Source organism: Tribolium madens, unplaced genomic scaffold (assembly GCF_015345945.1).
Source record: "Tribolium madens isolate multiple individuals breed KSU strain unplaced genomic scaffold, Tmad_KSU_1.1 Scaffold_97;HRSCAF=244;Tcas5.2_LG3a, whole genome shotgun sequence".
Lineage (NCBI taxonomy): Eukaryota > Metazoa > Arthropoda > Insecta > Coleoptera > Tenebrionidae > Tribolium > Tribolium madens.
Window position 1 is genome coordinate 10,235,117 of NW_025401069.1, and position 25,182 is coordinate 10,260,298.

The 25,182-nt window shown below is 33.7% G+C and overlaps 1 protein-coding gene across 3 annotated transcripts; it reads left to right on the forward strand.

Annotated features, from left to right (window-relative positions):
- Window positions 1-1,012: 1,012 nt before the first annotated feature.
- On the forward strand, window positions 1,013-25,140 carry LOC123014406 (UNC93-like protein). Of its 3 annotated transcripts, none has more exons than XM_044413502.1 (6): window positions 1,013-1,124; window positions 14,959-15,673; window positions 15,724-15,943; window positions 20,896-21,326; window positions 23,712-24,047; window positions 24,479-25,140. In XM_044413502.1, the coding sequence occupies exons 1-5, from the start codon at window positions 1,122-1,124 to the stop codon at window positions 24,041-24,043; spliced, it is 1,701 nt and encodes a 566-aa protein (XP_044269437.1). In that variant the 5' UTR covers window positions 1,013-1,121; the 3' UTR covers window positions 24,044-24,047; window positions 24,479-25,140. The 3 variants fall into 3 exon arrangements, with proteins under 3 accessions (XP_044269437.1, XP_044269438.1, XP_044269436.1); XM_044413503.1 differs by lacking the exon at window positions 1,013-1,124 and adding an exon at window positions 4,818-5,296; XM_044413501.1 differs by lacking the exon at window positions 1,013-1,124 and adding an exon at window positions 13,003-13,149.
- Window positions 25,141-25,182: the final 42 nt, after the last annotated feature.

The window sequence follows — 25,182 nt, forward strand, 5'->3', positions numbered from 1 at the left end:
GGAAAATGTCTGCAGTAAATTAAGTCTCGTGTCAAATTAAATCGTGACGTATAAATGATACTTCACGTTTCACTAAAATATCTTCCTCTTCAGTTAACGCAAGTCATACAACCGAAATACAAATACAAATATAACGTTATTATAAAATTTACTTTTTGTAGTAATTTACGCGTCATAATCGCTGGGTACTTAACAATGCAGAGGCAAATACGTACATGAAGCATGAATAAACATCAATAAAAATTCAGGTCGAGGCTTTTATGTCCCAAAAGTTGACAATTCGGAAAATTTGATTTTGTTTTCATATAATAGATTGTTTTACTTTGTTTTATAATCAAAACTTGTGCATAGTTAATTTGAAATTTTATGGTGTCTTATCTGATTTACAACAAAAAAAACAGTTTGAAAAACAACATTTTATGTGCTTATTAATTAGAAAACTTTAAAACCTAATCTTAGAAAAAACATATATGTGTACATGTTTGTGAATTGTTAATTTAGAATAGATTCTCCAAATTTACAACAATAGCAGATAACTTTGAAGTACCCAAAAGTAGAAATATTATTGTTGTAACCAAAATGAGTCAGAAACTTAAAGGTAATTTTACTGATTTTTTGATAAGTTCCCCCACGTGGAAAAACTTTTCAATAGACTGGTGAGTAGTAAATATTTACCCAATTACAAAATAAGTAAACCGATGGAAAACTTTAGAGTGACATTGTATGATTAAGTAGCAAATTTACTAAAAATATAACAAACGCGTGGCTTCAATAAACGCAAATCCGCAAGAAAATAACGACCATTCTTTACCTCATCTTTTGATCCCGGGATTCGCAGTCTAAAGCAAACAACAATATAAAAATGCTCAATTTTAAAATATTCCAAAATGTCAAATTCCGCAATGTTAAACAGTGTCATGTCCGTGTTTTCTTCTGCATAAGCATTAATTACAACGATAAGCAAAACAGTGGATATCGCGATGGCAAATCCTAGTCTCTTTTTGTCGTCACAATTTTATCAAAAAATTTTTTGAGATGCTTCTTCACAGTTGACGAAAATTCTTAGTGAGATTGTGAAGTGGAAGTGTTCAGCTCATATAAAGGATTATGTTACCAGGATAATGGTAAGTCTATAAGATTATACAAGATTTAAATGTTATTTCCTGCATTAGATAATATTTGGGTAATGGTGTATGTAGGTTAGGAAAAGCAAGGTTTCATCTTTATTGAAGGGATTATTCGGAATTCTGAAGCAATAAAAATTTTACTTACTTACCATTGATTCGAGATTATGAATTGGATTAAACTTTTAAATAGGCGTTTTACCTAATCTTAAACTGTTCAGATGCACATAATTCCGATATTGATTGATTGGATACAAAAAGTTCATTTGTTACTATTTTTATAATGTAATATTTTGCACGTAAGATGCACCTTTCATTTTTAAATAAGTGATTGATTATTTTGTACACAAGCTTTAGATTTAATTGCTGCAAATCTAACATATTAATTCCAAAAATGTTCAGCTGTTTTATTATTTACTGATTCTTGAATAAACCAATTCCATATGTATATTTTTAACCATTTTTGTTAATTGTGATAAAAAGTAAAAAACTGGTTGTACTTAATTAGTCAAGTAGCAAGTAGCCAACCCAGTAATTAATCTAGCGAAAAAAATCTATTAAACTAAAATAAGGCTAGTGCTTGTAATAATTATTGTAACAATCATCCAAATTATTTTAACAGGTGGTACTTCAAGGTAAAAAGTGACGATTATAATCAATCAAAGAAAAAAATGTTACTTATAGTACCGTAGAAAAGGTAAAGCAATGGGAAATAGAAAAAAAAACACTCATTTTTGTAGTTAGACAAATTTTAACAGAGAATTAATAGCAAAACGATTATTTCAAGTACTTTCTACCGGTCCTACTTTCCTCTTATTCGCGTTGAGAAAAAATTTTGAAAATTATTTTTAAATAATTACGTCAGATACATACATGTACATACCCACAATTCTTCGACTAATTTGAATACTAACTTACCTCGAACTTGTTTAGCAGATTTTTTGTTCAAAATTTGGCAGCAAACATTTTTTTAGATTACTATTCAATGGGAGAACTAGTTTGGTGTACCGGATGCAGACACCAAGGCCTTTATTTTTTGAACGGCAAGAATGTTCATAAAAAGATAACTTTGTAACGTCTTAATACATTAATCACATACTTGAGACAGATTTTTTTATTTTTAGTCAATCTTCTAAACTCATCTAAAACTTATAATCGTTTTGATAAGATATAGCTTTTCATTAAGCTTTTTCAAGTTGATTTTATCAAAATTAAATTCTTGAAAGCTTTCAGTTCTTTGTAGTGCCGCAAAACAGATTTCATTGCCCAATCTTTGTGTTCTTTCTTAGTTATTTTCCCAATGAAATTCAACCCTAGCTCTTGCTAACGTAACTGTATATGTTCTGTGCTGATACCGCAACTTTATCTGAAGTTTTGCATTACTTAATAGCAAGTACACTACGACTTAGTGTAATAACTAGACGATTACCATTCCTTGGGAGAAAATATTAAAGAAAAAACCCATAATCCGTTATCTAAAGTGAATTTTAATGTCTTGTTTGAAGTAGATACGAAATTGAAGTAACACAAAAGAAGCAATCTGTATTATTATTGAGAATGTGAATAATCGAATATGCTTGGTGTCATATAGAAAATGCAATCCATTTTTTAAGAAAGTTTACTTTTAATGAAGAACTTTCTAAGTAGGTACCTGTTTGTACGTATTTATAATTAATTAAAGGTCATCGTTATAAATTAGGATGAGTTAACGAAGGCATCCGACCTTCAACTTTCCTGTCATAGTCCATAACCGATTGTTTATGTTGTGTTGGCTGCAAAATATCTGGAAGGAACTCTTCTGAGTCAGCATCGAGCGGAATAATCCGGCAAAAACAGTTGTAATCGTGGTCAGTTTAGATTGAGCAAACTCAACACCCTCTTTGCTGTGGTTTTAGTGAGTTATAAAGTAGCTGCACATCACTTATAACCCATTATTAATAAAAGAATTGGAAGCAATTAGTTTTACCACATCATAAATAACGAAATGGAAAAGCTTCCTATAGAAAAGTTTTTCTAAATTGTCATTCACTTGATCCTCTAAAGAATAAATTCAAAGTGTTCGATTATTAACTCATTAAAATCTGTTAAAATACTAGCTAAAGTCTTGTTTACAAGCGTGCACTAAGTAGTATAGTAAAAAGACAAAACTGTGGGTTATCAAACACACATTTCAGAAAAACACACTGATGACACAACATTCTTAAATAATTATAACTATGTGTACGTTATTGTTTATGATGATATCAAAATTGAAAAAGACGATAAAAATAAACTTGGGGCTTCAAGTACTTTAATGAAAAAATATTTTTGATAGAAATTCCAAATTGCAATTAAGATAAATTGTTCAGAAGTGTCTTGTAATGTTGACACTATTGTTCTTTATAATAATAAAAAATTGCAACAAAATTTGAAAAAAACATTTGAAAGTACATTTTACCATCCTGTGGAAACAAATACGTAAAAGACATGTTTTTTTCTCATTTATTTTTTAAAAATTATTTACCGTTCATATCAACACAATTTTTGACATTATTAGAGCATTATGCTTTTTTTGCCAATTTAAATTTTATTTTTATTTCAAGAGGTGATAGTGAACTAAATTGGCAAAAAAACATTTTCCATACTGTTACAGTGTTGTGACCAATTATACTCATTTTGTATTTTGCCTGCTTGTATCTTTTATAGGTAGGTATTAAAAAAAAACAAACGAGAAATTATTTCAAAACCAATTATTTGAAAAAATAGTTAAAACCCGGTTTTACGAGCATTTTACTTTGAATAAAACAATATTTGATTTGCCGACAAGTCAAAATTTCGCATTTAACATTTTTTTTTTAATTAAAATAAATTTCTAAGTGATTTGTGTCAATTTTTAAGTTTGAAATTACAAGTAATAAAAATAATCAATAGCATATAAAGAGCATAATCCAATGTAATCATTTAAATCAATTTTTAAGACTACAGTATGTCTACATGAGATTTTCTCTTATCTTTATAGCATTTGATCTCAACTTGCAAAAATAAAATCAAATCAGATGGAAGCCAAACCGGATTGTTCCGGTGATTGAAGTAATTAGACATTCTCTCACATTTCCTTCTTCATTTAAAAGTAGCACAGTATCTAGCGCTACATGTTTTAGAATGTTTTCACACAATGAGTTCTTAAACTAAAAACAGTGAATTGTCGTAATATTATTTGGTTTTATTTTTTATCTAGATGTTAATCTGATCGATCATTCTACAAATCTCTGACTAGTTTTTAATTTTCCTGCTTATTGTTATAACAAATTTTGTATTTCTTTTTATTATTCATAGGTATCTCTAATAAGTTTCAACTGTTATCTTCCACATTCGCAAAGTAATAGTCATTTTCGTCAAATCGTAATGACATAGCAATTTAATTATAAATGCGTTATACTACAATTCTGTCAAAAAATAAGTAACAAAGTCTTTGGTAAATAGTGACTTGGTTTTGCCGTTGTTAAGACATCTCCAACCAAAAATACGAGTTGCAAGGTTAAGCCTCGACAAGAACCGGTACGCCATCCTCTTGTACTTTTTGGTAAGCCCCTTCTGTTGCTAGGGCCCCTCTAGCCCCCAACTTGCAAAAATCGTCGCTTTTCTGCGTCCCCTCTAAGTCTTGACGAAAACAACAACGACGAATACAAAACGTTGTAAATTAAGCGGTCTTATCAGGAGGCGTGACGTGCTTGGATCAATCTATCAGTCCGGCAGCTTCATCTGAGAGCAGACTTCAGCAGCATCCCCGACACGTGAACTATCTCCGTAAAAGCTGGTCCTGGGGGAAAGGTCTCGCAGTTCCAACCTCGGCACTTGTGGTCGGTGAGCCAGTACACACCTAGCTCTTGTTCGCGGTGCATGTGGTGGTCGTTACGGAGCGTAACCAGTTACAACCGGCTCTTCAGTTTCCTCGATTCGACATATTGGAGCCGATTTCCCCGAACAAAGAACTAGCAAGTCCGAAACTGGGGCGCATCACCAATAAGTTAAACATAAGTGGCTGTGATTTTTCCGCGGTGGTTTGCAGAGATCTCAACGAACCGAAACGCACCAGGAGCTGCTCTCCGGGACGACGGCGGAGACTCCGGGAATTCACTAACAAGAGACAACTGCTGCGCCGAAACGGCGGTTGATTTCCTACACACATCCATGTAAGTCCCCGGAAAAATTTTAAAAAAACTTTTTATTTTGTAAAAATCTGGCAATTTGCAAACTTGCTCATATTTCTTGATTCTTGGTGATATTAATGTCAGACCAAAAAGATAAACTGAGATAGTTATTATCGTAGCAGCCGTTGGGATAATTCTAGAAAGTGGCTATTTTAAGATTTTGCAATAAGGATAAGTACTTATTACCAGCTTAGGTAAAAGTTGCTTTGCTATTTTATTTATATGTGTACTGGTTTGCAGGCTCATTCAATCTAAAGTAATACCAATTAAAACCAAATCAAAAAGTACTTGCTTTAGTTATTTATTGTAGTTGACGAAATGAAAATATTTACCGCTTTCAGTTCACAATTAAAATGGAGTCATTGAACATGACTGACATTGGTTATTTAATAACAAACACCGATAAATGAGAGAATTTCATCGTACAGCCCGTTTGTAACCTTTAAACAATATTTTTGTTCAAAAATTAATTAACCAAGGTCGGTACCTTAAAACGATTTAAAAAAGCACTTCGTATGCAAGTCATTCATTAAGATACTCGCGGCTAAATTAATTTTAATTATTACTGACGGTGGATACAAAATTAGCACCACGATTTAGATCAGTCCGCAGTTATTTGTTTGTCTGTTAAAAAATTGATAAAACCGCTATTTCCACAGGAAACATCATTTAAAAAAATTCCATGGTTATAAATAGAAATCAATAAACAGAAACAAGTTACTCATTGCATTGTTTCAATTTTTGATAATTATCTCTGAGTGTGTCATTATTTGGACTAAATAAATCAAGAGAAAAGAGAAGTTTCAGCACCAGGAAGTATCAAAATTGCCATAACCATACAATGGGATTTCCGATTATAACCTGTCTCTAGCTTAATAATTAATAGAAATGGTGTACAACACCGCAAATCTATTATTATGGCTTGTTTAACAAGTGTGATCAACCGCATTACCGCAATAAAATGAAAAATTCCTCTCTTTGAATAATTTCCGAATAAGTCATGCAGAAAGAGAACTGAATCAATTTTTTACAATGATTTCGACTATTTTTATCCCTATCTTGTCTATTTATAACCTCATTAGATATTTTTAAAGCTACTTCTCTAGTCCAAGTTTCAAGTGGAATTTTCCTTTTTGGGTATTTGCTTCCCGATCACATATCGATTAGTTTTGAAAGTGTCATTTTCAAAGTCTGCGCTTTCCAATGATTGTTGTCAAGGTGGCTCTAACTAATGCAAAATGTGTGCGCGATTATGTAACTGAATTTATAGTCAATTTGTTCCGATCGGTTTCATTGTTCACACCATGAATAAACATTATTCATGCGAAAGGATCTTCATGCGTTTCAGGTTTTCAGCTGAAAACGTCTAGACGCTTTTAATATTTGCGAAAAATGAGATGAATTTCAAACACTTTATTTTGCGGTGGATGTTGATTGTTATTTATGATGTGTGGCAATAATAAGTTTCCATGTTATGGATGATATACGGCATCGACACCTGTCACTGTTTCACTTTCACTTGTTTATCACAATTTACAAAAATAGCAAACATAATAATTTTGGCAAATTGAAATTTCGGGTAGTGTTAGATTTACGGTCCATTGACATTGAAGATTAGTTTTTCAAGTTCAACAGTAGGCAGATAGATTATCAGCGTAGTGTTCAAAAGTGAATAAGAAGCGTGGAAATGTGTATAAACAAGTTCTAACATTTTTTATAGAACTAGCCAGTTTCGCTATATTGTTCCAAAGCTCCACTAATCAAACTTGCAAACTCCATTTATGCGTAAACCAAAGGCATTTCAATTCATGTCATTCTGGAAAATTCTTCACACCTCCAGATGGTGAAAGTATCATCGCCAATACATTTAGCATTACCCGATAAGTCTCTGATTACCATTGCAGATTTTCCAATCAAACCTGCTTTTCCTGCTCCTAGTTCAATATCACCAGTTCTATTAAACAATCTTTACACAATCTGTTTGAATTCTTATCAAGTTAACCTTGATGGTCCTATCCTAACAAAGCTGCACAACCGTGGTAGCACCCATTACGTACTAATTCAATCATAAAGAGCAAACTTGATCGTTATTACTGACGCAACAAGTTTCTGATGCGGAAATTCACGTATCGACCAAGAATTCAAAACCACACCTCAGAAATTTTTTTATAAACCTGCCCTACCAGTAAATTCTGACGTCATAGGTATTGTTTCGAATTATGGTATAAAAAAATTTTGATGGAAGAATGTCATTACGATGTTGCGCAATTTGCAAACTTTCCTCGATTGAGAGAAAATATAGAAATGTGCCAGAAAAACATGTCCAAACTGGTTTTTCCTAGATTGAACTAGACCCGAAGAAGTCTTTATGTAATGGTTTTCCGCAAGGGGGGATTCACTCAAAAAATCGAGTAGAAAACGAACGCAGGATATTTGCGTGAATATAAAAATATTTTTACTTTCATCGATACTTCCGCAGTGTTGTATAACTAATGCTGGAACGTTTTACAGATTTTGGAGAAGAATCTAGAGATAGATTTTGATTTTCACTAATACATTTGTTGATATTTTAAACCCTTTTGTCTATTCTTAGAACTTTATCTCAAGTGGAGATCATAATCGTGCCATTTTTAATTTATCTTGCAATCTACAAGTCTTCAAGTTTTTTCAATATTATTGTAAATTTAGACATAATGGAATGTTGGCTTATCTTTAATTCACACAAATTAGGATTTACCATTCCAAATGAGGCTTTAAAATATAATTACCATACATTTTAACCAATGGAAAAAAATTATTATTAACATATTTTTTAATTTTTTCAACATTAGTCATCAACAAAATTACATACATTATTCAGGGTGAATATAAAGTATGGAACCAAGCGGTTTTTTGTTTTGTTTTTGAGTTATGCAATTTTTTTTGTCAAAATTGCAATCTATGTAAAAAATTTGTTTGAAAAAATTGAATATAAAGTAGATAGTTTTATAGTGGGTTGCCAATTAAAAAAAATTAAAAAAAAATGTGTAAAACTCAAAGACAAGAAAATTTTGAAAAATTTTATTTTTGATAAAACATCACATTTTTATGGTACATCAATTAGTTTTTTTTTCAAAATATAAATAGTTTAAGCAAAAAACGTTTGGTTCCATACTTTTTATTCAGCTGGTATGTTTTTTGGCTTAAAATTTTGTTTCGCTCTCATTTAGTCAACAGGAAAAATTTCCTCAGGGGTTAATTTCCTGATGAGCAAGCAGTAAATTGACTGCACCTCTAGGAAATTCAAATTCGATGAAGATAACCGGTCGCACGCCCCATCAGACAATGTAAATAACTACTAGATGACGTCAAGGAAATGTCAAACACCGACCTAGCAACTAACAGTAAGAGAAAAGTAGTGAATAATTAATTGCCGATCACGTCCTTCAAAAGAACACGTGTATTTGCAATAATTTATATAAAACAACATAATTCTAAAAAGCCACAGGAATGGCTGACATGTGACTGTTGTTGAGGTGAATAAACTTGGTCAAAACATTAATGTTGTCACTAGAGTTTTTTCGATTTGATCGAAAATTGTTTAATATGGAAAACCTGTTATTGCTACATGTTGTTTGTGAATAATAATGTTTGTAAAATTAGAACTAACGTTTTATTCATTGAGCAATTTATTGCACGTTGTTTTAAAGTTCACATTGGGCAATGGACCAAAATATTTAAATATTTCCCTAAACTGGGTCCAATTTAGGGATTCATTTGTAGAGATTTAAAAATCCATTAGCATATCGTATCAGGATAAGTAAATAGAACACTTGATTAGGTAGAAGGGAAAGGCTGAAGAGGAAGTGCCATCCACTGATTTACGGGTCTTAATTGATCAAACACTTCCCAGCGCTTACCTACCGCAAGAATTTATCGAAAAGCAAAACTGCTATTCGAAACAATAGTCAGCAAAATACCTATAAATTTAACTTGCAAATGCGGGTAGAAAGTATGACAAAGACCTACTTTTGACTAGAGAAGACAAAACAAATTTTGAAAATTTTTGCAATGCCAGGACCGTTCCCACGTCGGTTTTTCTTCTATGCAAATGATATTGTTGGCAAATATTGGTTAAATACGATATTGGGTACACATGTAAAGCCCGCTAGGCGCGGTCAAGTGGGGCAACTTTGCAGAAGGAAAGTAAATTCTTACCGATACTTGATGCTGAGTAATCTCGATAGGACAAAGTTCCGTTAAATTGAAAAAAACTCGGCCACTTGTTGGATTTTTTTACAAAACTGTACCTGTATCTAGACAAACATTCATGTCTGTCAAAAACAATTTATAATACTTCCAGCGGTCAGAACGAACTGGTTTTGGCGAGTTACAAGTCCACAAGGCATTTTTGTTTTGGATATGCAAAATGTTCCTCGAATTCGTGAATGCCAAATATTTCACACTTGTTTGAAAATATTCAGAAATTGTACGACTATTAATTACCTACATTCACCAAATTTTTATGAAAAGTAAACGGAACGACATATTTATGTAATTACATACTCCTATCATAAAATTACATAATTTGATCTATGAAGTAATATAAAATAAAGAATAAGTAACACGTAGACTATCCTTGAAGAGATGTCACTTTGTTTTTTACGCTAAACTTCCAAAAGTTTTGGGTTTTTCCTTTCGGTGAAAATATTTTTTTTGTTGATGCAACAGCATCAAAGTTTTAATTAAAAACTTGTTACTGTTTTGCTAATTTATATGACTGGAAGAATAAATTACAAATTACTGACAGTTTCCTGTTTGCTAAAACAGTTTCGAACTCTTAGAATTAAGGATTTTTTCTGGAACCCATGATTCCGTGTCGTTTAACACCTACAATAGCTCGTAATTAATTTTATCTCATTATGAAATTAAAATAATTAATTGAAAAATTATACAAATAAACAAAGTCACAAATTAGTCAAATTACACATGTAATCAGTTTGAAGCGAAAAACAAAGCGGTTAAACCTCAAGGATTTTTCTACTTGACCTAAAAAAACGAAAAACGTATTTTGACTGACATCTCTGTAAAAAATACTGAAAAAATTATGTAATTATTATGAAACCGGCTAGGGGCCAGTGTAAAATTGCGACTTTGCATAAATTACAGAATTTGAGGCTATTAATAATAATAGGAGTTTTTTCCATTATTTGAAGAAGTATTATATACCATACCCGGAAACATAGGGATTGAGTAATTTCTCGATTCTTATTATTAAAAATGAAAGAATCAATTATTTCGCAAATGCACAATATCGAAAAATCATGGTTAAAATTATAATTAAACACTATTGTTGATAATTTTTCACGCAACGGGTGATGTAACTCGTATTGAGTGAATCTCCCAATCAAAACACGGTCTGTGGGTCTATTAATTTTTATGTACGTGTCAATTATGGTCAGAGACATGTTTCGAATGTGTAAAAATCTTGTAAATGCCGTTATGCATGAATTAGAAAATAAAATGCCTCGATGTCTCCACAGATGCATAAATTTAAATTGATTATCGATTGATGGAGACTCCTTTTCTCAAATTGACATCATTACACGCGAAATGGACCAGGAATTTCATTTAACGAACCCACGACTGCCCACTGGTTTTTACAAAACATTAAGCTTGAAGTATTTAAATTATTGACACAATATATTTTGCGTCGGATTTGTTGTTCATTATTGACATTTAAGTTGTGCAAAAATTTGATCGCCAGGTAGTACCCGCTCGAAACTTGTTTTTAATTTTGTTATGAATAAATTTAGATAATTAGATAACTAGTCATCAATAATTTAATGCAGACTAACTACTGAATTCGTGGAATTGTGTTTCAATTATCATTCGAACTTTGGCAAAATTTTAGTTAGTTGTTACAATTTGTTTGTTTTATGGGTAATCACCAATAAAAATTGAATTTTCTCTTTTATCAAAATTTTCGACGAAGCGTGTCAATTGCAATTTGAAAAAAATCCAATGTCAGCGAAATTAAATTGTTTTGACGATAGATCCGCTTGGTAAATTTCGGGCCTTAAACGTTCCCATATCCGCAATCGAAAATAAATATAATTAACAACTTCTAGAAACAGAATCCACCTAGCTAATTAATGGTTTTGAATCACTAGACCATTAAAATAATTAGCTTAATATGGCACGGGTTATATCATGAATATTACTGAAGCCATCCATTGTAAATACAAATAACAACACACAATAAATAAGTGCGTCTTTAACATTGGCAGTGTTGGTGGGCCTTCAAGCAATTAAATAAAATAACTGCACTTTTCTCGATTGGCGTCACGTGCGAAAAAAACCATGTCAAAGGGAAATTCGCAAGGGCAATCGAATAATATTTTACCGTCGAACAAAAATACACAGAACATCTTCATTCTGGGACAATTTCAATGCGAAAATCTGCCAACCAGAAAAGGTTACAGATTTTAACAAGGATGTCATTAAATATTCAACAAACATGTTATTAACTTAAACTGTTATCTGATAAACGTTCGTTTTAAGGGATTTGCTTCTCATCATACATAAAAAAATCTTGTATTGAGATGATTAAGGGTATAATAACCTTTTTATTAACAAATAATGATTGTATGCTTTTTTTACCTCTATACATCATCAAGTTGCTATCAAATATTCGTGCCGCCTATTATTTTCAATTTGACAATAGCAAATTTAATATAATTTGGCCTTTGTAAACATACCAGTAACGGTAATTGCAAAAATTTGTACTACAAACTTTGGAACTAAATACAGCATGACATGTGAAAATAAAACAACAAAATGCAATTGATTGGTTTATAGAATAAGAACGGTGAATTAGTACATTAGCAAAACTGAGCTTTGAATGCCATCTACTCAACAGTAGATGAATTTTCTCGATTCATTAGATAATTAAAGAACATCATAAAAAATCCTGTAAGTACCGGATTCCAATGCGTGCCAGCAAATTTATTTGAAAGTGCCATTCTCCATGAAAAATTGCTTTTAATGTGTTCGTGTCGAGTGTATTTTTTACATTTTGTGCATCTGGTCGCGTGCAAAAACCGAAATGCTGTTATATATCTTCGTTAATTGAGCTTTGATAATAATTATAGACGTCTAGAAAGAAATTGCTGTACTAAATAGTTTTTGCCATTCCTTTCGATTAATTTTAATTAGGCGTTTGAACTTTAAATCGAATTTTCAATGCCAGGGGCTGACGTGCACAGACGTCATCCCATCAACGAAAAAGTGTCAGAATTCTTTGTTTGGTTGTGTTTTAATTAAGGAAACGGTGAGGCAGAATTCCAATAGATCTCAAGGAAGTGATTGTCTATATGCAGATAAAATTTTTCTCGTCGCTTGTTTTCAAACAAGTTTAATAAATAAATTTATACGGTCGTGTGTGTGTGAATGCATGCGGACATAAATAATCACACTTTAAAGACATTCAACCGGAAAAAATGCAAACAAATAAACAATAGAAGGATCCGTGCGACACTTGCCTTAATACCCGTTTATAAATTTCCTGCACAATAGTCACCATTACGATAATATACAGGTTACTTCTCAAGGCTGTAACTGCACTATGAAATTATCCTTTTCACATTATGCAACATTTAGTGTGCTCAAAACTCCTCGAGTGCCCAGAACAGTGATTTCCCGAGTGTTAGGATGACAGTTGAAGTGCCAGCACAATGACGACGAATTATAAGAAAAAGTCCATCAGTTCCATCCATTCTAGCGATGGTAGAATGGATCATAAACCCAGAAGGATGTCCGTTGGGAGCTTTTATTGGGCCATGATCGACTCCATGGTAAATCTAACACCACAGCGACTTACACTGCACTTTTTCAAACTTTATATTTGATTCGTTCTGCTTCATGATCACCTCAGCCCCCTCTAAAATTTATTCGATCCGATTTACAGCTGCTCAATATTGCTTCGGACGCGGTAGTCTTCAATTACAATTTTTTGTAAAGAAAACTAAATCAAATGAACAGTTCGTTCAAAGGTTACGTAAGTGTTAGCCGTTTTGAACTGCTTATCGCTGCTTTAAAAAAATCGTAATAGTTCAAAGAACTCATTTGAATTAAACAAGATTATTCCGCAAACCACAGAATTATCTATTGAAATTGTATTGGCATTCCTTTGTATTTTTAATCTAGAATAACTATCTCAGTTTGACTTTGACTTGGCTCCAATCAGTCTGTTTGTTGGCGTTTTAGATAAGTTCCAACGCCAACAATTTTGTTGCTGTTTGGGTGTCCTCAATCCGCATTCTTCGCGTATCTTCTTCACTGGATTTTTCACTCATAATTCTTGTTGACCCAAATAATTATTTTGCAATTTAGTATATGCAAAATAGCGATGAGTTATAGAAGTGCATACATTTTCTTTTGATGATGCAATTTTCAAACTAGATGGTTGGAAAAAGTGAAAATTTTGACCGAGTTCACTTTTGAGGCCAGTGTTTAGAATTTGTTCGCAAAAAGATGAAACTTTCTAATTATCACTTGTGGCGATTCATTGGAATCGTGTCGCAAACTATTCTCCGACAAACGTTTAATTATTACGTAATCGCCGACTTATTATTATCACTTTGAAGAGTCCTCCGAGTACTAAAGCCGTAATTAAAGATTGCATCTAAGTTAGGTCTGCGTGCGCATCTTTGCGACCTTGTCACTCAATGGTACGGAAGTATATAATAACATGTTTCCGACACTCGAATTAGCAATAATAACAAACTAATATGGGAACGTTTGTTTTTTATTGCTTTTTGTTCTTTTACTGATCCATCTCAATGCTAGCCCAACCTTCAGGATCTTCCCATTAAGAGTGTCATGGTGCGGTACAACGCTTTTTAATTGACAGAAACACATATATCTATCTACTGTTCTTAGGTTTTTGCATTCTCATGAACTAGGTTCATGGCTGCTTGAAGATAAATTGTTGATTTTTTTCGCCATATTGCCTCGAGCTTGCGATGATGTAATAGCAAAACAAGTCATCTTCAGTTTTGATTGCTAAATTCGTGTTTTTCCGGAAACGAGAAACCTTCGGAAAGTAGGTACCACAGGATTCTGGAAGGTTCTTTGCAACCGGTCCTGCAAAAATAAATGACTTTCTCAACGAATGCAAATCATAATCAAGTGCAACTCGCTGCAGGTTTATTTATACCTTAAACATACACTACTTTACAGCATTCCATCTTCGTGTCTGTAATTTTAGCAAGCACGCATCACGCCCCGTGTTCCAAAAATAGCCGTACGAAGTCTTGTATCTGCAAGAATGGCTTTTTTATTTTGTTCCTTAAAGGATTCATGTTTTTGTTTCCATTTAAGGCAACAGCAATATTTCAGCTGTTGCATTGGGCAAGCGGGGTTGATGTCCGAAGAGAGTAAGTTGGCGTCCTTGGAAGTGCAAAAGCTACGCACCCACGTCGTCGATCCTCACCGTTAACGACCTCACGGGTTTCCTTCTGTTAGATCTAAAGTTTACTGTTACTTGGAGCGAAGCTGTGCTAGTAGCACTCGGCCGACTAAGCAACAATTCGCTCCGCTTAGCAGCTAGCAACCTTTTCCAAAAGTTTTTTTGGGAGTTTGTTGATTTGTGTCTTTTGCAGATCGAGGAGGGTGATCGCGGCCGCGAGATGACCGCGTCCCTCGACAACAACACCGGTGCCGGTGGCGACAACACCGACAAAGGCAAAGATGACGTCTACACTGTTTCAGTGACTGGCGGTTACGACAACAAAGGCTTCAAAGGCGATGGCGACAACGGCTGGCCAGGCAAGCCCCCGAATAAAGAAATCACCGACGAAGAAGCTTCCTCACAAGGCAAATTTAAACTCTCGACCAAGGAGAAATGGCGGATACTGAAAAACGTATCGTGCATCTCCTGTGCCTTTATGATTCAATTCACGGCTTTCCAAGGCACTGCCAACTTGCAGAGCAGCATCAACGCCAAAGACGGCCTCGGGACTGTTTCGCTGTGCGCGATCTACGCTGCTCTCGTAGTTAGTTGTATTTTCGTTCCCACATTCCTCATTAAGAGGCTAACAGTAAAATGGACCCTCTGTATTTCGCTGTTGTGTTATGCGCCCTATATCGGCTCGCAATTCTACCCGAGGTTTTACACCTTGGTGCCTGCGGGGGTCCTGCTGGGTATCGGCGCGGCGCCCATGTGGGCCTCCAAGGCTACCTATCTCACGCAAGTTGCCGGTGTCTACGCCAAGCTCACCGACCAAGCCGTGGACGGCATCATCGTTAGGTTCTTCGGATTCTTCTTCCTGGCTTGGCAAACCTCTGAATTGTGGGGCAACTTAATTTCGTCGCTTGGTGAGACAACTAACCGCTCTCAAAAAACCCAAATAACTTTTTAATTGCAGTTTTGAGCAACCCTCATGGAGGCGGCGGAGAGTCCGCAATCTCAGACGTCAACCTCACCTACACCAACTGCGGCTCCAACTTTTGCACACAAACGAGCAATGAAAACGAAAATCTTGCTAGACCTGATGATAAAGAAATTTACGAAATTTCGGCTATTTACTTGGCCTGCATTTTCTCAGCGGTTTTACTTATCGCCGTTTCTGTGGATCCTCTATCAAGGTCAGTCGCATTACCGTTATGTTTTTTTGATCAAGTTTAAAAGAACTTTAATTCGATTAAGTACCGGAATTCAGTTATATAACGATTATGTTTTCTGGTGAAAATAGAGGTTAAAACACATTTCCATCCTTATTGTCATCAAAACCATCGAAAACAGTTAAAGGGTTTCTCAACCTGCATCAACTTTTTTTTTGCCTATATTTACCAGACTGTACCAAATTGAACTTAAATATTACAAGAAAATATTACGTTTGTATAACCACAAACCTTGACTAAATGTGAAGATTTAAAGAACCTTCATTCATATTTGGAATTGTAATGACTTGATTGGAAACGAAAAAGCAATTGATTATCAATTAACTATTTTTCATTCTGATTTGACTTTCAAAAGGACCAATTACAATTTACAGAAAACGAATTTTAATTTGAAATACTGAAATAAATTTCATGTCCAAAATTCCGTGTCCGCCACTGTATTTTTTGTAACGCTAAACCTTATACTGTTTCTATGGTGCATTTAAGCTTGCTTGTGAGTCTATAAAATACGCTGATGCATTTTTTGTCAATTTTGACATACTTCTTTATAATAATTTCGTAAAATTTCAGATTCAATATTAGTGTTGCAAAAAATCTTGAAGACAACACGAGTTTTATAGATTAAAAATCTCAGCCTATTAACTTCTCGCTTTAAACTGTCTATAAAACTCTAGTTGTCTTCATAGCTAATAAAACCTTTACTAAGCTGTAACTAAAAAGTGTGATAAAACAATGCATTTGACTGCTTAGAAGTTCCTAGGACTATCATAAGGATTTGCTAATACTGTCATGACTCATCTCACGAATGATGGAGAATTGCATTATTTTCAATTTTTATGACGTTGTTTTGAGTTTCAGCTATTAAATTTTATCGACTTGTGGGTATTTTCATACCCATATAGTTGTAGTGATAGCTAAATGATATTCAACTTATTATTATAATATGCATAATATTGTTTTTTTTTCTATAAATTATTGTTATTATGTTGGAAAGCCACTAGGTAATGATGAGCAGTTATTGGCAATAACAGGACGGAATCTTATCTACATAGAAACATACATGTCTAGTAATAACAAATCAATAGATGTCGTAATGGCAGAACTTCGTTTTTTGAAACAGTTATTTTAATTTTTGCATAGTAATTTTGTGAAAAAGCGCTCTCTGATGAAATATTTTTCAATTGAAAATGTGCTGAAGCACCTTTAACCTAGTTTACAAGAAAAGTTTGTGGTGAAAAAATGTGTTCAGGTTTAGGCATTGTAACAAATTAAAGTCCAAGGTGACGCATGAGAAAAAAATCGCCAATATCTTTAGGCACTTTTATTGACAGATAAACATAAATTACAACGAAATAGATGTCGGTCATTGAAATTTATATTTATTGTATAACAAAATACAACTCTGGGAAAAAATGAAAAAAACATAAACAAACACCAATTTAGTTCTGTTTTATAACTTTTAGGAAAATTTTCCCAGAAGTTAATTAATTTATCAAACACGCTGCCTCTGAACAAACATTTTTATAGCAATGAGACATCATCTGGGCAATAAAAATTAAAATTTTGGCTAAACATGTAACTGCTGACGACGAGCAGATAATGTTTTATTGGTCTGATTAACATGAGGTTTACGAGGGGCCTTGAGAAGTACCAACATTTCAATTTAGAAACTACCCATATGGTAGTAACTTTCAGTGTTATCTACACCTGCAATAGAGTTGCTATTTTCTTTGTTACATTACATAATCGTGTGTTTTAAAAAAGCGATAATAATAATCATCATAAAGTTTTCACCTTGACTTGCGCATTGTGCCCATCTTGTGGCACAACCCACTATTGGGCAATTTCCGCAGGTGCGAAAAACCTTCCGTCGAGGCTGCCCAAAGGTCTACCAGGCCTGACCTACCGCACAAACCGTTTCGGTCCCAACGGCCGTGATTCCGGAACCACTTACGTAACATTGGGATTTGCCACATCCAGTCCTCTCGTTCAGTCACCTCTGGTACCCCAGAGGTACCCGAATTCGAAAGCAATTAGAGAAGTCGATGGCCAATTGAGATTTGGCATCCACCTTTCTCCGGCGAAGGCCGCCATCTTGAATGTCTACGGTGTTATTTATCTTCGGCAAGGCCGCGTACTCGCCAGGAATGCTTCTCTAATTATACGGTTTTACCGATTGGTTAATCGACGACAATTCTACGATCTGTTGCATTTTCGACCTTTTTTCTCGATCCAACCTTTCCATATTCTGTTTGGTGTGTTTTATGGCTGCTTGTGATTTATTCGCACGCCAAATATTTGTTATTACGGGTCATAAAAGCTGCAATAGGCGAACCACAAGGCTGAGGAGCAATATTGACACTGGGACGTTTCGCATTGTTCGAGACGAATTTATGGCAGAAATTGCGTCATTTTGCAAAAGTGGAAAAATGATCCGGATTGAAGCGGATTCGATTCGGATTTTGCTTACTATAAGACAATCCTCCGGTTACATAAAACCTCAATTAAAGACGGTTCTGGCGCCAGGAAGTACGCGAGACTTGTCCGACTTTCCTAGTTACAGAAATAAAGCTGTCGATAAATTGACAGTTACAGTTAATGATTGCAACAAGCAAAAGGAGTACCACGTACATGGTACGTTTTATTCCGCGACAACTTTTTGCTGTTGCTAATTTCACAAAAAGAGATTAATTTACACCTGAATTGGCAGAGTGACATGCACTTATGCAAGTTTTGAACTTTCCTTTTGACACTACCTTGGCAAAAAAGATGTTTGGCCTTGAACTATGCCAATTATTGATTGTTTATAATTATCGTGAATATGATTGAACATGTGTGTGAACTAGTTAGTGCACACCTGTTAGATAAAACCGCATTTATTATCAAGCAAAAAGGTTGCAACATGTTTGAATCGTTGTACAGGGTGGACCGATTAAAACTGTAACTATTTTCGTGCTTGAATAATTTCCGAAGGTATAGGAAGGATTTGAGGAAAAGTACGCGAAGAAAGGTTAAAAGAGCCTCTCCGGTTGTAATTAAAGCAAATAAACATAAGGTAATAAAAGTATGTGTTCCTCAGTTATGTAATAAGACAGTCACTATCCATTCTAATGCTAACTCAGCTGAACTATACTTGCATTCAGATGTAGATTACAATGCATGCAAAACTTGGTAATCACTCTGTGGAAGGAAATGAGTACTGTGCAATTATTTACTGTAATTGTCTTTTTAATAATGTGTTACTCTGATGAATAATAAAATTGGTTGATCTGATGGCTTTAATCATGAAATATTATCATATCAAATTACACAGCTGCAAACTGATAATTTTTTGTCAAATTGTGTTCCAGTTATGCTTGATTTTACTCTTTTGTAACACAGTTAAAAATACAGGTTTCATTTAGGAGCAAAATTCAAAAATTATAAACTGAAAGTATTTGAAAATAATTTATTTGAAATACACATGGTCTCCCAGGAACATTTAAAAAGTTTCTATCTGTCAATTTGACATTTATTTTTTGCCATTTGACATTGTTTTATGTCTATTTAATGATACTGATGATCTTGTTTTCTTTTTTATAATTATTTAGTAAAGAAACAAAAATTTTGCCAATAAAAGACACAAATAACATTAAGCAGAGTTACAATTTAGGATACAGCTTACTTGATTCCTCTTCTAATAGCCTGTAGCAAAAAAACTTGGAAAATTATTTTTACAACGAAAATAAATAGTCAAAGTGCAAAATTCAAACTCTCATAAATTTTAATAGCCAATTTTTTTTTTATTTTTTTCATGTTCCTGGTTTCTTACCTTACATGACATTTTTCTCTAGGGCGCGAGTTCTGACTCCACTGCTCCTGTATAGATAACCATTTTTGGTGTAATTTTTTTAAAACTGAAATTAATAGAAGAACTACTCTGTCCTACATTTTAAACAAGAGATGAATAAATTACGAAGTTCTTAGATTTTTTCTTAAATTCTATTCTATTTTATTCATTTTAATTACACAATAAGCGACAAAATATGAAATAATCCTATTTATTAAAACTGAAAATATTTTGTTTCTCAACTTGATTTAAAATTGCATATTTGTTTTTTGTTGATATTATTTCACTTTTTGGTTGATTTTTTCCGAGAACTTTATGTAATATTTAAAATTTTGGTGTTGTTATCTTAACAATTCTATCGAATTGGCTAAAAAAAGTATAAAAACCTAAATCAAGTTGAAAATAGTGTATATTTTAATAAGAAAATTGACCTGTTCGAGTAATTTTGCCAAAACAAAATATTTTCAGTTTTAATAAGGTTATTCTATAATTTTGTCGCTCACTGTAAGTGGAAATCGTTTTTTTTTATTTCTATTTTTTTACCAAAACGTTAATATTACTCTACGATTGAAAAATAGTTTTTGTGAAATACAAATAGGCATTTATAAAAGTGCGTTTTAAAGCGAAATTTTAATTACATAATATTAGTTTCAGATACGAGCAATGAATTGCGGAAAGTGGATATAAAAAATTAGAAATCCACCTTGTATATTTTACATATCGACTCGAAATTCTTTGATCTATCAAGCGCAAAAAATATCCTTGAAGGCACAAATTTAGGCGAATTAAAATCAAGTTTTTAATTGGTCTCAAGTAGGCTTGTCTGAGCTGTTTCCAGTATAAAATTAATGCCACAAAAAATGAAGAAATATGTTTGTGGGTAAAGAAATCAAGTCAAAATCAATTACCACTAAACCCATGTAAATAACTGTGTTGTACGACAACCAAAACATCCGACAAACGATCCATCACTTACTGTCGTGATCCATCATTGAACTCTCCCACAACTTGCGGTTAATTAACACAGCTGTCGCAGAAATGATATCATTTTTTGCTCGGACCTGTCTGACATCCCTTCTAATTTCAGATACGGTGAAAAGCAGCGTCGCAACAGCGGTGTGGAGTTAACTGGTCTCCAGCTGCTCTCCGCCACCGCCTACCAACTCAAGAAGCCCTACCAGCAGTTGCTCATCCCCATAACGGTATGGATTGGCATGGAGCAGGCGTTCATCGGCGCCGACTTCACCCAGGCGTTCGTCTCGTGCGCGTTGGGCATCTCCTCCGTGGGCTACGTCATGATCAGCTTCGGGGTGGTGAACGCCATCTGCTGCTTACTCTTCGGCTCGGTGATGAAGTACATCGGGCGGTCGCCGATCATGATCTTCGGGGCTGTCGTCCACACCGGCCTCCAGGTCTGGTTGCTCATCTGGCGACCACACCCCGACAACCCCATCATCTTCTTCATAGCTGCGGGCATGTGGGGCGTCGGCGACGCGGTCTGGCAAACACAAGTGAACGGTAAAACCCCTTTTATGCAAAACTTGCTTTAGGAGTAAATACTTTCTCGGTTTATTTATGTGAAGTCTGCAGACTCCAACCGGCTATAACTGGTTCGCTCTTCGGCTCCGGGCGAGGCGAGTCTTGTGCATAACTGAACCGTTGCCGAGCGGCATAATAATCATTGTAAATATTTATTCTTGGAGGTGATCGATTCCGGGGAATTCCGGATTCGGACAACTGAGAATTTTATTTTCACTTTGCCGGTCTTGGAAATTATGTCCGTAATAACCCACTTTTATGATTATGTAATAGTAATAGCTGATATTAAGTACTCTTAATGTGTAATTTTTAACCTTATACATGCAAAAAATATTATTTTTTAATACTAATGAATTGATCTGGCCTCAGCGTGGGCGCTTTTTTAAACGGTTTAAAATTAATGGTTTCCACTAATTTCGGTTATTCATATAAATAATATAAAGATGGGGACGGAAAGTAAGCCAATGTCAATTCGTAATTGAACAAATCTCTTCATAGCCTTGATGACCGTCAAAGGATGCTTTTTTCAAGTAATAAGACAAATCAAATTCGTATTAGTGCTGTTTTATCAACAATTTAAAAGAATTCGCTCACTACGTTTTATAGTAGAAAGAAAAAATATGTATTTCGGGGTGTATTATTTATAATTCTAATTTTAATTAATTCATTTTTCATTATTCATTAAGTGGAAGCTAATTGATTTATTTGTCCTGACGTAATTTAATTAAATCAATTACATTTTTTTAAGTCGACAAAAAATATACATGCTGCATTATTTAATATTTATTATCATTAGGAATATTTATTGCATTTGTCTCTTAATTTTATGCAGTGTGTTTTTTATATCGTTGAGCAGACAATGTCCCAACTATGTTTTAAGAGCAACAAAATAAGAACTGGTTTTATTTAAATGAAGGTAATGTATGTAAAAATACATGTAGTCTTTCCATAAAGCAATTGGTGAAATAAAAGTTACGCGCGCGCTAAAAAGTAGAACCGAGCCAAATTAGAATTTTTATTTTAAATTGTTTTATTGTGAAGTGTTAAATCTTGAGGATAATGCTAAATATCTCTTAAAAATGTTCATTTCAATGTCTTTTCAACTAAACAAAAACAAAATGTTATTCTACACGATTATGAACAACGAAAACGGCGTAAAATCAAAATAATTCCCTATATGCCACACGAACAATAAGTTTTGAATTTGAATTTCATAGAACCACAAAACATAATAGGTGCAAAATCGGCTGAAGATTTCAATCGCACTAATTTTACCAACGTAACATTTCCGGATTTCAGTGATTTTAATGTTTTTTAAAGACAAAAAAATTAAAGTATTACAAATTTCTGCTTTACTTTAAATTTTTGAAAACGCCGACTTATAGACACAAAAAAGTGTAAGGAACAAAGTTGTAGAGAACTAAATATCCTTTAAAAAAGTTCGAAATACCATACCTATATCTTCAATGTTCCCTAAAGTCAGAAAAATTTGCTCTAGTGACGTAAACATTTTATCTGTGTTTGAGAATAATGAAAAGAATTTAAACCTAAACCGTTGAAGATAGAAATATGAGGTCCAGATTTTTTTGATGGAAATTTTATTCTTGACAACCTTTGTTATTTATTATTTTATCTTTAACCGTATTTGCAGTGTTTTAAAAATATCAAAAAGGTAAGGTAGTTTCTAAGTTTTTATCAATGTTTTCGGTAAAATTTTTGCTATAAAAACACACATTTATTTTGTTTTGATTTAAATAACCATTTGAGCATAAGGCTACGTTATCGTATCTCGCATGCCACTGTTAATAGTAAATAACACTTAACTTATAGCATATGTTCATAAATACAGTATTGACCTAAATTTTCGTTATAGATTTTTGCTGTAGCTTTAATTAATTTAATTGTAATAAAAATCGTCAATTAGTAACTCGCATTAGACCAGTGTTGCATGGCGAAAGGGTTATACTTATAATACATATTAGTAAGAGCACTTTTTAGAAAAATTTTCTCCCTAGATACGTGCGAACTTTCTCATGTTTTCTATTTCAGCTAATTGCCAGAAGACTGCATTGTTAACTTGTAATATTCTAATTTTCACCTTAATCGCACTTTTACTCAAACATTTAATTTAATATATAATCTCAATAAGTAAAAACAAAGACCTCCAAGTTGCACTTAAAACCGGATAGTGAAATTTATGAGGCAAATATCCCTCAACAAGTCAATAATAATAGCTTCCTTAATTGACTTCTCGGAATCCCTTGGAGCGAATTGATAATGAATAGTTTGTATATTCCAACATAGCCATTAGGATGCATCATTACGTCATAGACGGGGCATTATGGAGGTGTTTCCTTGTTGCAGGTCTTTACGGCACCCTCTTCAGGAGGAACAAAGAACCGGCCTTCTCCAACTACCGACTTTGGGAGAGTGTTGGCTTCGTCATCACTTACGCCTATTCCACTCATATTTGCGCCCGCATGAAGCTCTACGTCCAACTCACCATCCTCATCACTGGGTTCTTCATGTACGGCATTGTCGAGGTGCACCACATGCGTAAAGTCAGAAGACAGAAGGAGAAGGAAAAGAGGGCTGCAGAGCTCGAAGCCGCCAACAAGACGGCCGTCCAAGAACCCGAAGAAACCGACGACGAAAAAGACGATATTGATGACGAGATCATCGTAACACATTTGTAGAAAGGTGAGGATCCACGTGCTATTTTTTTTATAAGAATACGATCCATATTCATGATGGGCTATAAATTAGCACCGATAATGATGGGTTTAAGTCAGATCTGACTTCATCTGGTCCGGAACTAATAAACAATTTTGAATTAATTCAGTTTGTTGTGAATGCAGATTTTTGCACGTGTAGGATTTGCAGTGACTTAATTTCGTGTTGAGACACGTGTGACGCGAGGGTAATTATTGTAATTGTTTACCTTGAGGAATTTTGACGTTACGAATGTTATGAAGACATTTTTATCCTAATTTGCTTTTGTTATGTTAACTTATTCAATGAAGAGGTTTAATTAGAATATGAAGTGCAGCGTGGGAAATTTTCACGTTAATTAAACTTGACCTTGTTTGCGTATTTTGCAGTAATAATTCATTGATTTCTTTTTGTTTCAGATGCTTGGAGTGCAAGTGCTTCGGGACCAGTGCACATTTATATTACGTCATTTTTTATTGTCAAAAAATGCAGTAGTAGATCAGTATTTGCCCATTCTCATACTGGCATAAGATATCAATTATTGTATATATGTTTTTAACACATTCTTCAAGTTATACGTATTTATGAGACTCAAGATTTGCGGTTTTTTTTCAATTTATCATTGCCTCTGTGATGATAAACCAAAAAACTTGCCTTCTTTTTGGATACGGTTCTAGCTCTATTCATAAACAACACGGGCTTCCAGGATAATTAATTTTAGCCTTGAACATGTCAATTTGCGATTTTTTACTATTTAAGTGCCATTACATTCGAAAAAACGGTTGATTTGTTTATGAATTCAGCGACAAATTTAGCAGTTGTAGGTCTGAAAATGCAACTTATTATATATAGATATGTACTCATGCATAAGCACAAAACCAAAATTTTCATTATGAGGTTTTGTTAGTTAATTTATATTATTTTATTTTCCTGATGATAATTATAGATAATTGTGTACAGTATAGTTTAGAAGTATTTAGGTGTTACTTGTAGTCAGATGTAGGTTTTAAAGTGTTAAGTGTAAATTTACTCAGTATTTCATCAGCAATACTGTAGCAATAAATTCTTCTAAGTTATTAAATATGCTTTATTAAGTACAAATCCTCTGTCCGAAACATCCTGA

Bases quoted from the DNA above. Each gene is read 5' to 3' on its own strand.
- LOC123014406 (XM_044413501.1), top strand. From the start codon at position 13,030: ATGACGACGAATTATAAGAAAAAGTCCATCAGTTCCATCCATTCTAGC. The intron at 13,150-14,958 runs GTAAATCTAACA...TGTCTTTTGCAG, and splicing joins GGGCCATGATCGACTCCATG to ATCGAGGAGGGTGATCGCGG. The intron at 15,674-15,723 runs GTGAGACAACTA...TTTTAATTGCAG, and splicing joins CAACTTAATTTCGTCGCTTG to TTTTGAGCAACCCTCATGGA.